Genomic DNA, 17,690 nt, shown 5'->3' with positions numbered 1-17,690 from the left:
TATCAGGGTCACAGATGAAAACTATCAATTATGTCATTTCATCGAGCCAGCCACTTGCCTTCAACTGAACAATCAGAAACTTACCATTTTTTACATACTCAGTTATTTTCTCCAATCCTCTCTTGAACTCTCAAATATAGTCCATTTATTGTAAAGCATTGAATTCTTTGTTCCATCCTCAATTCCACATTCATTTATTTCCCTAGTAGCCAGTCACCTAAATTTGAGCAACATCGTTTGTAAACAAAACTGGATGGGAATGAACCATCTGTCTTATCCCCTCAATGGGCTGAGTGAGTAGCCTCAGGGTTCCCCCATTAAGAAAAGCAATATAATTTTGATCTTAATACTAACTTCAACATGAATGCTTGCCTATCCCACCAGGGTACTAACAAATAGAAATGAGCTAAAAACTTAAACATAAAAAGCAGAAGAATCATCACAAGCTGATGGATTAAAAAAAGGGAAGATATTTTTCAGAGTCAGTTGGACTTTAACTCATTTAATAGTTCTAAAGACTATATGTATGAACGATTATAGTTAAAGAATTAGGTAACAGTAGTGACTACCTGAATAGCACTTGTCCTCATCATTACAACCTTAAAATTAAGAAGGGTTGTATATTGTTATCTGAGAACCTAACTTTTCATTAAGGGAGTTTCACTATAATGAAGGGTAATAACTAATTTATGAAGTTGAGACTACTAATTATGCTACAGAATTTAAAATGGATAATAATTTGCTCTTAAGGGAATTTAAAAGAAGTTCGCAGACTCATTCTAGAAGGAGATGCACTTAGCTCAAAACATAAAAGTTGCCAAAAGTTTTGATTTTACAATTTGATAACTGCTTTTTAAAATACCAATAAATAACAACTCATTAATGGAAGAGATGAGAAAGGAGACAAAAATATGGAGGCCTAAATAAACTTAACATGTATATAATCACAGATGAGAGAATGATATATAGATATGTTAATACCCAGCAGAAATGCTAGATATATTCTTACTGATACCAATTAATATGAAATACCCAATTACCTTAAAGAACCACCATCATGATGTGACACAATTCTGTTTTTAAATTTTACTCTTATTTTAAACTAAGAATTTGGAAATAAGCATCTCTATCTACATTAAACTAGCTGAGCTTGACTCTAAGGGGAGTTCCTTTATCTTAGGGCATTTTGGGCAGGAAGTCTGACATTATTATCCTATAACTATATCCCATTTTTAAGTAGAGTTTTGGGTTTGTAAGCTATGCTCATTTGCTCTGTTCTCAAAGGGAAAGACATGCCTAACAATAAAGTAATAATGATAAATGTTGTTTACAATGTTTTATCAACATAAATGAATTTATATTTCCACTAAATCTATGAGTTGATTTCCAGTTTGAACTCTACAGTTAAGTATGAATTCTAATGGTGACTATATCCCACTGAGGATTTATTTGGCAATAAAAACCCAAGGTTATTTCATAGTAGGAGTTATGGTTATACATTCAATTAGTTCTCTACTATACTACTTACTTTAGAAAATAGCAACTTTTAAAAGGCTGAGTTTTTGTGCCATTTCTAAACCCTAAATTTGAGACTGATGCACTGACGAACTACTAATTAGAAACCAAATATAGTGTTCTATCAGCGTACTAATTTTCTTAAGGGATACTTAATTTACACTCTAGCAATGGCCAAACCTACTGAATACATGAGTTTAGAAATAAAAATCTTAAATAAGTTTAGGATTAGACTGTATTTCTAGCAAGAAGTCACATTAAGACTAACTTTGACTCCAAGTCTGCAGATATTATAACCCTCATAACACCTATTTGTTTTGCAAAATATATTTCAAGACCATAAGCTGTCCAAGTCTAATCCCATTATTTAACCGTGCCTTCTTCTGACTCAACCCCTTTTGAGAGCAATTTTAATTTTCTCTTGCCCAGTGGACTTTACCTTGTCACCAATATTGTCACAACTGTAAAACTGTGAAAGCTTAACTAGCTTTGTAAAACTGAAAACTACTTCTTGTAAGAGCTAATTTAGTTCTTCTAGAGACTTTGAATGTCAAGGACTTTTTCCAAGTCACCCAGGTATGTTTATTAACTCATGCATGATAGTCTAAAATCTTAAGGTTCAGACCACACTGCAGACATCTGTAGTTTGGCTGAGGATTACAATCAGTGTCCTAAGAATTAAGTATGCCCAGATATTAATTCCTTCAGCCTGCAGGATGGCTGGACATGGTCTAGAATAGCTGGAGCTCCTTGGCAGTCTCCTCAAGACACGAGCAGCTTTATCTGCTTGCCCTAGTGTGTTGTGACAAATTTCATAATTTTCTCTGTGTACACGAAAAAGGGTTGGGAAGTACTGCCCTATGGAATACAAATCAGCATCAGCATTACTACAAGGCTGAGTACATAGGAAGTGCTTAGGATGTAGGATTTTTCTTCCCTGTAAGGCGTCATTCTATTTTTCTTCCCCAAACCGCAAGAGGCACATGTGGCTGACTTCATCACCTTCACACTTCCAATGACACTCCTCAACAGCATGTTTTGGTTAGAGGATGGAATTCTTAAGTTCTATACTGTGGCTAGCAAGCACACAGACAAACTCTAGTGAAACACTGACTTAATGGGACTGCTCCTTCAGAAAAAGTCCCAGCTAGGCTTCCAAGACCACTAGCAGGGGTAGCCGTGAGAAGCAACTAACTTGAACAACTTAGTTTCAATCTGTACCTGGGGGGAAGGGCAGTCCATTATTTTCTCATAGTTTATAACAAACAAGGCAATCTGATTGCTTTCTCAGCAAGGGAGTTAAATATAATGATTAAATCCATCCCCCCTTTCCTGAATATGTAAAAGGCTTAGGTACATTTGAACCACTGTTGTTAAATTAAAGTCTTACTCTAGGGCAAGAGGTCAGTTTTCAAAGGTTAGTGGAATGAATAAATATTTAGAGAACTCTCAAAGAGGCAAATAATAAATTTCCCAGAAAAAAATTGTTTTCAGTCAAAGTTCTAAATTTCATTTGAGAGTTAAAAAGAAACAACTTGGCTTCCTATACTTGCAGATGATATCTTATAATCTTTAATATATATTTTTAAAGTTTTCTTTGGGAACCAACATAAAAATATAACTCATTAGGATATTCTGTTATAATTACATTTTATGAAAGCCCACATTTTCCAACCAGTAATCTATATTGCTCAACAAAAATATCCATTTTTTTTTTACATTTCTGGTTATACTTTTAATTTGCTAAGGAAGATGTTTTTACTAATAGGAAAGACTTTAACATAGCCACTATCTGAATTACTACAAATTCTGAATTAGGAATTTGTCCACTCATATTTTTTGAGTTCTGGCTAATAAGACAGTAACTTCAGTAGCATTTATATGGTGTTTCTCAGCTCTGAAAACTGGATCAGATTTTTATTTTTTTTTTAGCTAGAAGAGATAGCATGGATAGCTGCTTTTGGTATGTTTAAAAAGTTAATTTTAAAATTTGATTTTAGACTACCAAAAAAAAAAAACCCCACCAAAAGGGAAAACATCAACAGTAGCAAGCTGCTTTTGTGTTGTGAAATTCCAGAGGATTTTTTTCCTGCTTTCATAGTAAAATTTCTTAAAGTGAGAGTGTAACTTAATATAATTGGGAAATATTAATTTTTCAAAAGTCAATTTTTAAAATAATAGAAACACTAACACCCAGAAATTCCAGAGATATTGTTCTTTTCAATCAATAAAACATAAATTTTAAACTCAAACCACTTGGGAACATGCATTTCTTTCCACTTCCTATAAATCACTTCAAGAATTCGGTATTTAAGAAGGTAGAAAAGATATCAATAGCAGTAGAAAAGTGACTGATGCATATAGATGGGAGGGCTAAAAGTAAAAAAATCACATATTCTCTTTCCAAAGTCTATCCTTGCTGGGTCTTATATTCCCAGCTTCCTTGTTGTAAGTTAAATTCCATTACAAAAATGCTGGAAATTTTGAATCATTAATTATTTGAAGTAAGTGCATCAGAGGGCTGACAATTATACTTTTGAACCTCCATTCTAATTGTTACAATAGAAAAGGTATGAATTTTTTATTTCCACTTCCTCTTGATTATTCATGTACTGGGTTACCATCTTATATTTTTATCAACTGCCAAATCTATTTTTTTCTCTTTTATGAACCATTCTGGCCTTTTTTTCAGTATGAGATAAAATTAGAAAGAAGACAATTTCTAGTCTTGTAATTTTATTTCTCCTAAAAAGAAATGAATGTATGAACTACAGGAAGATAAGGTAACTTTTACTGTAAGCATAACCCACTTGAACACAGCTGTCATCTTCTGTTTTAAATGAGAAGACAGGTAATATGAAAAAATAAAAATTAAGGTTGATATCTTGAAAAAACTGGAAAACTTTTTGTTTATCCTAAAATAGCATAAAAAATTTACTTGGGGAGCATGATTTTTTTCTTTTTTTTTTAGCACTAATGACTAGGAAATGAACATATTTAAGAAGTGACCTAAAATTAAAATGGCAAATGTTTTATACCATGCTTCTGCCCCCTACACACTTTCAAGAGTGTTTTGTACTATCATTTAAATGTATTGTTGTTTTTTGAAAATAGCTAATAACTGTTTTACTTTACATAAAAAAATGATACACCTAGAATCTAATGCCTTTCTTAATTCTTGCTAAATAAGGATTATTTATCATATGAATATCAAATTTGATTTTAGGGTAATTTCTAAAAGCATTATAGGTTAGAAAAAATATTTATATGACATAAGCTACAAACAGGAATAATATTTTACCATTAACATAAATATGTGCAGACCATAATTGGTCTCACTATTAACTAATTTTTTATAATAGAAAATTTAGATTCTTAAGGGTGGAACAGATAATAGAAATTGTAGAAGTACTTTTTTCTTAGCAAATATTTTAAGAGGATTAAATTAGCAGCATTAATGATACTCCCCTCCCCCCGAACTCTTCAAGAATGTTATTAAAATTATAACATAGGTAGCACCAAAATTAACATAACAAGGTGACAGATTACAGAAGTATAAACTGATACCTATTTGATCTGAGCATGATTTCCCCTCTTCCAATTAAGGAAGAAAGAAAGGAAAACTTATTTAAATGGTTAACAGGTAGCAACAGTACAAGTAGATGGGACAGGAAAGGTGGGAAATAATACATTTAAGCCCTAGGAAAGGACATTGTCTTATGTTTGTTTTAAAAGAGTTACAACAAAAATGTGTATTAAATAGTAAAATTGTATATCTTATTAGTGGCACTAGAGTCAGTATTTCTTTCTCCAGGTCACTGTAATAGTCTATTATGAGCAAGATAAAATAAAACATTAACAAATGAGCATCAAATCAGAATATATGTGTAAAATGTCTTGAATATCAAGTGCTATACAAATTAAAACATATTAATATCAAAACATAATTTATTATTACTTTGTAAAACTGAAATGGTCATTAGGGTAATACACACACAGGTTTACCACAAATAAAGATTTTAAAAAATAAGAAAAAACAAAACAACTGACTGATAAGTACTTCGGATAGCAAACTATACATATTAAAATAGACACTGCAATTACATACCTTAATCACACTGAGACTAAGGTATAGGTGACATTACTATATGATTATACTGTTTATACACACTTCTCAGCAGTATATAAATGTGTGGGCACACGAGACAAAATGGCACTTTTTAATTCTCTCTAAAACAACTATTTTGGACATAGATAGCCTTATATTGTTTTATTGTATGTAACAACAACAAAATATCCAAAATGAAAACAAAAATTCCAAAGAGTCAAAATAAATAAAAAAGAGACATTAACACCATTAACGCATCACTAAGAAAGTACCTTCAAAATCCTAAGAACATTCATACTTCCATACAAACTGTTGCATTAGTGTAATTTATTTAAGGGGTTAGTTTTTAAATGTGCATAATACAATACTGAATATACCTCAGTACAGAGGGAAATCTTTGGTTATATGTATTAATACTTCATTTTTAAATTTTGATATTTATAAGCTAAGATACAAATCTTACCAGTCCCCTTCCCTTGAATGCAGCTTTGTGTAATATCCAACCCACCAATAAGAGTCAATGGACTCTTAGCATTTAAAGCAGTGCTGTGGAGCACTATCAATTACTGAGTGCTGTATAGAGAAACAGCCCAGATTCTTCCTAGGAGATTCTCTTTAGAAACCCCTTTCACTGGGATAATTTCTTATATTACAGTACAGAGTTAATATACTAACCTTTAAGGAACTGAATACTGGAAACCAGAGTTCAATCCTTATTAGGCTAAATACTATGATGGAGGAAAATATAGGCTTTACTTAAATAAAAGCAATGCCCATTCAAAATCACTATGCTAGAGAGCTATAAGCCATGCATAGTTCTAAATGAACATGACGAAGCCACTGAAAATGCTCACTAATTTTTTACACAAAAATTTAAATTATCAAAGTCTAATTTTAAAACAGCTATTACTGAACATTATGAACTAAACCTTGTTCTGACTCATTCAGAAACCTAATTCTACAATTACGGATGTGCTCAACGCACATCCAGCACCCTGTGTCTCACTCATAGTATCAACTCTTTATGAAATGACTGTTATGCTGTGTGGGCCAAAGGAAAGGCTGACATCATCCTGCTGGCACCCTCCTGTGACATCTTCAAATCATACTGGCAGGCTAGTTCTTACTCTTTCTAATCCAAACTGCAGAATCATCTATCAGTCAATCTTTAACTACATTATTTCCATATTTGAATGATGCTAGCACAGCATTTTTGTATTAAATATGTTCTCTGATGAATACTTGGAAATATTTTTAAAGGTATGCTTATATATTTCACTGGGGCCCCACTCTCTCATAGTAGTTAACCTACATAAAAAGCTATTAGTACGCAACACAAAGAAGGTTCATACAGGAAGAAAGAAAATGTTGACCAAACTTTAAATTACACAGTCAGTCCTGCAGATAGTTTAACTTTCAGATAAAAAAAAATCCATAACACTGAATAAGAACAAATTTGTCCTTTTTAAAGTAATTTAAACATGAGAAAATCCAAGTTTAAAATGCTTCCACTTTGCCCATGGGTATTCAAAATACAAAAAGTCTTCTGCCATACAATTAAACAAAAGAGTCTCATAAATAGTGCATTTAAAATGCTCTATGTATATTTTTTGATGTGTCTCTAAAGTCTCTTTTTAAAAATATGTATACTTAAAGTCAGGTTTCTAAGCATTCAGTGGTATATCTCTTGGTGTGATACAATGAAAGTTTAAGCATATAGTTAATATTTTCAATACCTGACATTTATCAAATAGAGAAATAATACAGAGTAATTAGAGAAACCAGAAACATATCATAGTTTCTTTATGCTTTTAACTATAAACTATGAGTTACCAACAAATGATATAGTAAGAATGAACTCAACTGCAGGAATACTGAAGCAGAGGTAGAGAGGGCCCACATGACTTGTTCATGCTTATCATCACCATCAATTATCAGTGCTGAGAATGCATCATGTGCTGCTCAGGATGCAAAATGCACATAGACTCAGTATGTCACATCCACAAATACAACACAGAATTCTCGGTCACCAGGACTTTGTGGTGAACACAAAAGCCCTTTCTTGATCCATTTCTAAAGGAAGGGAAGAGCTATGGTAGTGACCTTTCATGACAAATAATTATTAACAACAATAACTGCTTATCTTTAATATACCTTGCACTGCTAGAAGCTGCTCCTCTGTGGTCCAACGGGCATTAATTTTCTGATTTGACTACAAAATTAAAGAGAAGTTTCCTAATGAGGATATGAAGACAGACATTTTTCCAAAGTGCTCATTTTTTTAACTTTTCACCAAAATCATAGACATGAGGTTACTAAAACTGATTTATGAAGATTCCATTTTTAGAAGGATTTAAAATATATATACTGAGTTACCTTTTACCCACAAAAAAGATAATGAAAGGGAAATGTACCAATTTGGAAGAATGACCAACATTCACATTTATGCTCTAATTAGAAATATTAAAACTTGAGAAAATCTGTTAGTCTCCCATTTTCTGACTACAATGTTTGTATCACACATTGCAGAGAGTAATTTTAGCCTCATTTTAAACATTTAATAGACTTTATTTTCTTTAGAGAGGATCTATGACTCTAAAATGTCTTCCTTTCATATTTAGATTAAACCTATTCTTATTCCCCCTAAAACAGTGGTACAAATTAGCATAGGACTATAGAACAAGCCTAAGTCCTAAAATATTTCTTTAAATTTCTGAAATAGAAAGTGACCCTCTGATTATGAATAGATTTTTTTTCTTCCAAAAGGTCATAACATTCCTCCCAATATGTTTGTTAAAAAAAAATCCTTAAATCTAGGATTTTTATTATGGAAATATTACAATATCAAATACCTAATCAGATTTCATTAGTGGATAGCCACTGAGTAGTAAATCAAGGACTCTGACAGTAGATGGAGGAACAGAAATACGTATACCCGCTTGCAGAAGTTTGCAGAAGGGACTGCCAAAATTAAGTGGTGTGGTATGAAACCTGGACATGCTGGGCAAAACAGAAAGGAGGCTTCTTTGGGAAGGGGTGTTTAGGTCTTACCTCACCCAAGGTCTTAGCAAATTAAGAGTTTCTAGAGTATACAGAAGTTCTAGATAATACCAACTTTCTCACCATAAGTGAAGACGTGTAAGTATTCAGAAGAAAGAATAAAACAAAAATTCAAAGTTAAAAACAATTTTATGAGAAGAGAAAGGAAAAAGTGAAAAAGGACTTAAAGTAAAGGAAAGAAAAAGCTAAAACAGGAACCACTGTATTCCAGACAAGGAGATTAAAACGGGACAGCAGAGCAGGCCATGTAGCACACAGTGGACAGGACTCAAGGTTAGGATCCTGGTAATGATGCAAAGGAGACAGGAAAAAGGAAAAGAGGAGGAGGGGGAAGAGGAAAAATTATGAGGGACATACAGAAGCAGCAATAAAAAAGTGAACCAAAGCTTAAAAGGTGAAAAGAAAAAGGAAATAGAGGAAAAACCAGAAATTTAAACATATGTTCCCCAAAAAGGAGAGTAACAAGAATGGAGCAAGAGGTAACACTGGTTGAAACATAGGCAATCTGATGCTACCTTGGCTGTGAAGGGTAGATAGGAAGGTCCTTGGGACCCAAGGATAATTGGTACTGAAACCTATTTAAAACAGCTCCAAATATTTCATAGTAAATGGTGAATATATAAAGGGTTAACTGCAATTTAATCTAAAATATGAAACTAACACTCATGAAAATTATTTTTTTTAAAAGTTAGTGATTTTCAGGTGGTGCAAAGTCAATTTATGTAACCAAAGTGTTGTACCCCCATAATATTCTGGGAGAAAAAATAGGTAGTGATTTAGTTAACATGTTTTATTTTTGGCTATCTTTTCTGACTATACAATGGTGCAACATCCTTTGACTTTGAAATTCGTATGGTCATAAACAGAGTCACCTTTGTTCTGAAGGCTTCAGTAATTTTCTCAAGCGCTTCTTAATTCTGTTACTGAAACTATTCTTTTTTGAAGTGCTTGCCTATGAGTCATCATCTTTCCTTCTTCGATGGTTAATTCTGCTGGATACTCATCTGTCAATGATTCTGTAGGTGACTGAAGTCATTCTCTTGCACTTTAACAGATACCATGAAGTTTTTCATCTTTTGCAAAGTTTACAATTTCATTTTTGTTTGTGCTGTATTTGCACTGTACTAGCAAGAGAGTGACAGAGAAGGATGATGTGATGAATGGGATAGAGAACAGCTAATGTTAATTAGGGAGAATTGGTGAGTAGAGTCCAATTTTATAAATGATCAGTTCATTGTGAATATGTTCTCATTTGGCAATTTTTGCTTCTCCATGCATTCCTTAACAAGTATTTGGATATTGAAGATCTCCTATACAAACTACCAATACCTATGTTGCAAGTTGCTCTAAGGATTAAATATAATCTGAGGATATATTTAGAATATATCTAAAAAACTATCTAGCACAGTGCCTGAACAAACAAAAGTTGATTAATTCATGTTTGTTGAATCTGAAACTTGAGGGAAAGGTATCATTAATGACAAGGGAACAAAAAAATGAAATAACATGCATTATGAAAATTCATTTTCATCTAAACTTCATAAAACTTACAAGAAAATCAGGAGATTGGATGAATATAACTAACTAACTAAAATTAAAAAGTATACAGTATAATGGGAAATTCAAACATGGGAGAAAAAGTTACAATGATTGAAGTGGGGAAAAAGAAAAAGGAAAGTTGGAAGGGTTGGAGATTGAGATGGGTTTTAGAATAGAAGTTTCTGAAAGGTGAAACTGAGGAGAAGGCATTCTCTGTGTAGGGAAAAACCGGATTTGTGTCCGGAAGAAATGATAAACATGGAAAATTGGCAATATTTAACTTAACTAAAATATGAGAAAGCCACTTTTGGAAGTACAGTAAAAATCAGGTTGGTAAGTTCACACTAAATTTAATAAGTAATACTTGTGTTTCTTTGGGGTGAGGGGTATAATTATAACCAGAATAAGACTTGAAGCCTAGAAAATTGATGCCGTTAAGAACCCGAGAAGTCAAGAAATGCCAATGTGGGAAGGCAAGGCTAAGATGGATTTAACGTGGGATACACTGAGAATGAGGAATAGGTAGGACATTCAGGTGGAACTCAGGTTCCACTTGAGGCTAAAATATACTCATTCAAACACATTTTTGAAGACTCTGGGAAATGTTTATAAGGGAAAACAACAGAGTCATATCTTACTCAGTATGAGGTTATAAAATCAGCCTATGAATTTTTTTTCAAAGTTGGTTTTTTTCAAATTTAATTTTGAAATGTCTTTACAAAGTTAGCCAGAGACAGGCACACAGTGTCTCAATATATCCACACAGCCAGGTATTCCTCCGGCACTGGAATGCACCACTTTTCAGTTAAACTCCAGATGAAGCTGTTGGTTTGAATTTAAGGCAGTATGTGTTTGTTTACTCAATGGTGAAAATTCCATCCAACATCCATAATGAAAGGATGTTACCCAGCTTTGCATGAAAACATCCATAGATGGGAAATTCTGACCTTCAAAAAGCACTTCTTTTTCAGTTATAATTCTTCCCTCCTGGATTCATTATTCTCCTTGCCCTGACTTACCTATTTATCTCCATCCAAAACAAATCAAAGTGTAACAAAACATGCCACCAATACCCTCACTCTCACATACTTTCAAGGAGACACGTTAATTTCCTATTTTGCAATGATTTTGGATTTATCACTTGTTTCCATTCCTACAACTAATACCCAACCCTACTAATACCGCTTTACCATTTATCACTAACATACTTACTATTTCAGCAGCTATAAAGTTTCCCTGTTCTAATTTACCCTGTATAATAATGCCAGGATAATTTTCCTAAAATTAAAATTTTTCACTACATCCTTCTTATATTGAAGAAAGTACAGGGTCTTTCTATATGACTTAATTTAAAAGGGAAACTTTTCTTTCTAGCTTTCACAAGGACTATTTTATTCTGGCCTTGCCCACTGATCTTTATCAGAAAGAAGCCCCTGCTCGACCCTGGTAGCATCTCTCATATACTGTGCTCATTCCTTCTCTGCATCCAAGTTGGCCTTCCTAAGCAGACAATATACATCTTGAGTAAAGATTGTTTCAGACTTCCACTGGATTCTCACTAGCAATTAGCACAATAATGAACACATAATAACTGTTCAGGGAATATCTGTTGATTGGTTTTTAAAAGTGCTTTTAATTTCCCCCCACTAGATTTATATTTTGAATGTACTGTTCAATACTAAACCATTTGTTCATATTATTTCCTCTGCCTGAAACGATCTCCTCTGCCGTTTTTGAATGTGCAAAAAATCCCACTTATCCTTCAAACCTCAGCTGGAACATCCTCCCTCTAGGAAATCTTCCCTGATTATCCTAGCCAGAATGAACAATGTCTGTTTTCCTGTACACTTTGCTTATAAATCTATCATATAACTTTTATCAGTTTGTCTTATAACATCTAGGTGCAAGGCTGTTTTTAAAACAGGTGGAAAAAAAAATCACCCGAGCTTGTCCTCATCTGTGTGTTTCCCTCGTCCCATATACCCTGCCTACAGTGCCTAACATGGTGCCTTACATGAAATAGGCAATCAATAACTATATGTGGAGGTGAACAGACTTTCTCCACCAAATTTTTCCCTCAATGAAAATAACAAATACAACCAAATTAATAAATAAAGCACTTTAGTAACTGTTTACTTCCAGTAGAGTTATTTCATTTAATGGCCTATTTTAATTATTCCAAAACATTGTTTGATTAGGTATAGTCTAACCTAAAGGTAAGGGGATGGGTTACATGATTTTTCAAGGTCTTTACAGTGATTGTTAATCTAATATTTTGAAATATATTCAAGTTGCCCTTCTCTCAGAAGCAGTAGGAATAATATGATAAACATATCCTGAGGACTTTCTAGATGATAAGACATATATATATTTTTCAAATCATGTAAGTTCAATAAATCACCCCCAAAGTACAATTCAAATTTCAATGTATAGAAGGTAGAATGCTAAGATTTTGGCTATTTTATTTTTATCATTATTTTTAAATAAACCAAAAGATATAATAAATGTTTAATAACTTCTAGCCCAGTAACTGTATTAAAATGTTGAGAATCTAACTTTGCTATTATATGAAAACATCCAAAAAGTAAGAGGCAGCATGATATATACTAATCTAGGACTCCAATCAGGACTCTAAGAATCTAAGACATAGCTAGAATTTCATTATTTACTACTACTGTGATCATGAACAAGTCAGTTAACCCCTTTGAGTCCCAGTTTCCTCATGTAAAATAGTAGTATCTGCTTCAAGTATTTGTATCACTTCATGTAAAGATCAAATGAGGTAGCACAGAGGAAAGTTATAAAATGCTATTGCACTTTCACATTTTTCTTTACATAATGTTAGTGAGTGAAACTGTCCTGTAATCTCATGAAAAATATGAGATTATAATTATCCTTTTCTTGAAAACTTGACAGACTTTTTCTGTAAAAATGTCTCAGCCTGGTGTTTTCTTATGAAAGAAAAATGTTAAATTATTCCTTCATTTTATTTAATGATTACATATGATTCAGCTTTTCTTTCTTTTTCAGATAATTTTGGGAAAACATTTTCCTAGGAATTTCTATATTTTAATTTTGAAACTTGTTAGCATAAAGTTCTTCCTACTAGTCACATATTTTTAATATCTGCTATATTTTTTTGACTTAGATTATGAAATTATAGGCATTTAAGATTTTTGCTTTTATGTATTTTAATACATAAATACAAAATTAAAATATTTTAATACAAAATTTAAAATAATTATTTGTTACAATAATATAACAAAAAAAAAGTACATTTTTTTTTTTGTATTACCATGTCCTGAAATAAATGTTGCTAGAATGTTTGTCAGTTTACCTGTGGTTTTGGCATGAGATATCAGTCTATATATTTTTCATTCTTTTCCATACTCTAACCTTCTTGAAAAAGATTATTCAAAACAACAAACGAAAATAACTTTCTTCATAACAAGTCTTCCTTTCTGAAAGATTCTAATGATTAAGAGGGCATGTGGTTCATTGTATTTCTGAAGTACTAGTCTCTGCCTACCCCCAGCCCCTCACACATATTTCATTCATAGATATTTCAGTCCGCCTGTGATGAGGGGGTGGGCGGGGTGGAGGAAGGTCCCATTAAGACCAAAGAAGATTATTTGATTATCATATACATAGAAAGGTAAATTCAGGATATGAAGCATAACATAGGAGTCTTAGAAAAAGAGAGAGAAAAGAGAAAAGATTTCATAGAAGCTTCTATAAAAACACTTGATTGGATCTTAAAGACATTTAAGTACTCTTATTATTACCACACATATCAAAAACATATTTAGGTTTTCAGCTGAAATACAAATAAGATTTGAGAAAATGACCAATCTATACCTTGTTTTTAGATTTTTTTTTTTCAGAGATATAAGTACAAGAATGTAAGTCCACATAATAAAATCCTAATTGGAAATCTGAGCCAAAAGACAAATAAATTAAAATAAAAATTTGTTAAACTCCTTTTCTTGTGGTGTTTTTCTTGCCGTGTTACCAATTCGCAGAGGCAGGAAACGGCTTTGAGCAAACATTGCTGTAGACCCAGAAACGCACTGGCTTGCTCATCAAAGAGCTTCTGCTGTCACATATATTGTCCTACTGGTATAACTAGTTTCCCTAATTACTTTGCTTGATATGAATTGTTATGGGCAGGAAAGAAATAATTTACCTTAAATACAAAACGATTAGCCAAGCCTCAAAAGATCAACTATGTAAATGAAAAAAACAGAGATGTAACAATTTATCCTTATTTTGAAACCTTCAAAGTACTAACAACACATATATGTCCAAAATAGTACTTGAACACTGAATAATACCTCAAAGAACAAAGTTTCACTATACTTAATCACATATATTTTTTAGTAACATACCTCAGGAGGTTTGAATTCTTCAATTCCACCTTCCATTTTCTGTTTAAGTGCACTGTTTACTTGCTTAGCATTCTGAACCTTCAACAAAATAACGCAAAATGTAAATCAGATCATGTACTTATGTAAATTTTCGAGTACTCAATAAATGAAAATGATATATTCCAAAATTTGCTTAAATTTTATTACAGGACAACAGACATACATATTACACTTAGGGTGTGATACACCACTCATTCAACTAATGTACACATTAATACACATATCTAACAAACTAACAGACTTTGAATACCTTTTAACAATGGCTCTTAAAACCAAAGATAACCGGCATAGATACGGATTAAACTGCATGAATATTTCTTATTACCATAATGTTTTGACCAAATAACAATTATTCTAATAATAATAATGATGGAGGCTAATATTTATTAGGTGTTTATTATGTCTAAAACATCATTTTTAGTGCTTTATTTGTACTAAATCAATTAATTCTCACAATCACTCTGTGAAGTACAATCAATTCTGCTATAACATGACAAATGCATTCTTAGAAGTTACCGTACTATACAAAATCCACAATAAAAACCACAGGGCTAACAGGGAAAAGGAGGTTGGAACACAACATTCAAAAACTTCATCAATGACACATAAGAAAACAGGAACCCAACAAAAATGGGAGCACAGTTCTACACATTCTAAATGGTTAAGAAACCCACAAATGCTACAATACATATGGTACTTTACCTTGAAAAAACCCCAAGGTTTCTTGTGGAAGTGGGTGTTGAAATGGTTGCAGCTTGTGAGTTATTGTCAAGGGGCAGAAGGTGCGTTATTTGAAATTAAAGGAAAAGTTTTAACACTAGATATGTGTGGTTCATAGCACACAACAAATTGGGGTAGTTGGTACATGTTTGAGGCGTGTGTGTGTGTGTGTGTGTGTGTGTGTGCGCGCGTGCGCGCGCGCTCTGGTCAGCTGGGCACAGTTTTTTGCTGACAAAAATCATACATAAACAAAGAAAATTGTTTCCTAGTACATTAACTGCATCAGAACAAATTCATGTTTTCAAAAAAACTTACAGCAGAACTGACTCTACTTCTATTATAACTATTTTACAGATGTGGAATGTAAGGCACAGAAAAGAAAACTTTCCCAGGCCACAAATGTAGGCGGTACAACCTGAATACAAACCATACCAAGTTTTTAACTACTATTCTACTAGCAATATGGTTAGTCTCCACTTAGAATATTAAGGGCTAGGATTGCTTGTTTACTTCCCCCCTCAGGTTTTTTTTTTCCCCTAGTATGGACAACCAATTATTTATAAAGTGATTTCTGAATTTTTTTCACCAGAAATCTTAAAAACACAGCTAAAATACATAAATCTAGAATAGTTCAGGGGCAGTTAGTTGGCCATGTTAGACAGACATACAGAGATAAAATGTAAAGTCTCAATTCTTAAGGATTTCATAGACTACTGGAGAGATAAATACATATAGCAGTGATAAACACATATAGAAGCATGGAAATGCTAAAATACCTATCATGGACTTGGAGAGAAAAGAGAGAATAAGAGAGGAAGTATGCTTGTACGTGTGTTGGTGGACAGGTGGTGGGGAAGATTAGGGAAAGTGTTCCAGAGGAGATGACACCTGAGTTTTAAAGGATTAACAAAAATTAAGCTGGCAGACAAAGTTGGGAAGAGAGAATGTATTCCAGGCACAACAGTGTTTAGGAAGACAGCAAACCCCTAAGGCAAAGTTAGCCTGGCACCAGACCAAAGAATTTGAATTTTGCCTAAAGATTGAAGAAAATCTAAAGGATTTTTAAGCAAAGGAGCAACACGACCATATTTGCCCCTCAGAAAGGTACTTCTGGTAGTAATGTAGAGAACAGATTGAGAGGATGGAAATTAATTCAACGATCCAGTGAGAAATAGTAATAAAAAAACGTTAAGACTGTAGGAATAGGCCGGGCGTGGTGGCTCATGCCTGTAATCCCAGCACTCTGGGAGGCCGAGGTGGGTATATCGCTCGAGGTCAGGAGTTCGAGACCAACCTGAGTAAGAGCGAGACCCCGTCTCTACTAAAAAATAGAAAGCAATTATCTGGCCAACTAAAAAATATATATAAAAAAAAATTAGCCGGGCATGGTGGCGCATGCCTGTAGTCCCAGCTACTCGGGAGGCTGAGGCAGTAGGATTGCTTGAGCCTAGGAGTTTGAGGTTGCTGTGAGCTAGGCTGATGCCACGGCACTCACTCTAGCCTGGGCAACAAAGCAACACTGTCTCAAAAAAAAAAAAAGACTGTAGGAATAAAGGAATGATGGTGGCAGTACACAGAGATGGGTTAAAGAAATAACCTGGAAACAAAAATTAAGACCTCTTTGTAAACATTTGATTGTAGAGAATTAATCAACTGGTCACTGGGCTTGAGTAACTGAGTATACATGGCACTACTCACTGGGACAGAGAATACAAAAAGAAGAATAGATAACTAGGTTGGGTGAATTTAGTTTAGACACTATATATGAGAGTGTCTGAGACATAAAAGTAGCAATGAGTAGCATAATTTGTCAATCCATGAGTGCAAACCTTCACTATGTCACACATCAAATGAATAACCAAGGTAGGAAGTTAAGGCTTAAAATAAAGTTCCTTTTAAAAAATCAATAAAAACAGTCATCTATAAGTGTTGTAGTAATGTTGAGGATGAAGTATGAATACAGGTAACAGTAAATTTTATTCCTTCATTCTCTGAGTACTTTTAAAGTATTACAGCAAAGCATTTTAGAAGTTTTCTAAAGAGTACTGTGGTTTGGAAGATCAAAGTTTTGCATTCATGGTTTGACTAAAGGCTAATAAGCATTCAATCAAATATATACTATACATACTGTCTTGAGTATACAGAGTCCAGTGTCACAAAAGTCAAGAGAAAGGAATTCCAAGAAGGAAGAAATGGTTGACAGTGTCAAACATTACTCAGTAGTCAAGGGAGATAAGAAGCAAGAAGGAGGCATTACACCTGACAACTTGTTCATACACGATCTCAAGACAGCTTTCAGTGGTAGAATAGGAATGGTGTAT

General features: G+C 33.3%; 1 protein-coding gene across 9 annotated transcripts in view; it reads right to left on the bottom strand.

The window, feature by feature from the left end:
* RCOR3 (REST corepressor 3) overlaps nucleotides 1-17,690 on the bottom strand; it is a 43,190-nt gene that overhangs the window by 3,482 nt on the left and 22,018 nt on the right. For 8 of the 9 annotated variants that reach the window (XM_045536434.1, XM_045536438.1, XM_045536436.1 and 5 more), the window contains 2 exons: nucleotides 14,611-14,688; nucleotides 7,778-7,835 (listed from right to left, as the gene is read on the bottom strand). In XM_045536434.1, coding sequence (XP_045392390.1) covers nucleotides 7,778-7,835; nucleotides 14,611-14,688 — 136 coding nt within the window. Of the gene's footprint in view, nucleotides 1-7,452; nucleotides 7,697-7,777; nucleotides 7,836-14,610; nucleotides 14,689-17,690 lie in introns of those variants that run through there. The other variant, XM_045536441.1, reaches the window with a different exon arrangement.

This window comes from Lemur catta, chromosome 23 (genome assembly GCF_020740605.2).
Source record: "Lemur catta isolate mLemCat1 chromosome 23, mLemCat1.pri, whole genome shotgun sequence".
Classification (NCBI taxonomy): Eukaryota; Metazoa; Chordata; class Mammalia; order Primates; family Lemuridae; genus Lemur; species Lemur catta.
Note: the sequence above shows the minus strand (reverse complement) of the source record. Positions and strands in the feature narration are given on the sequence as shown.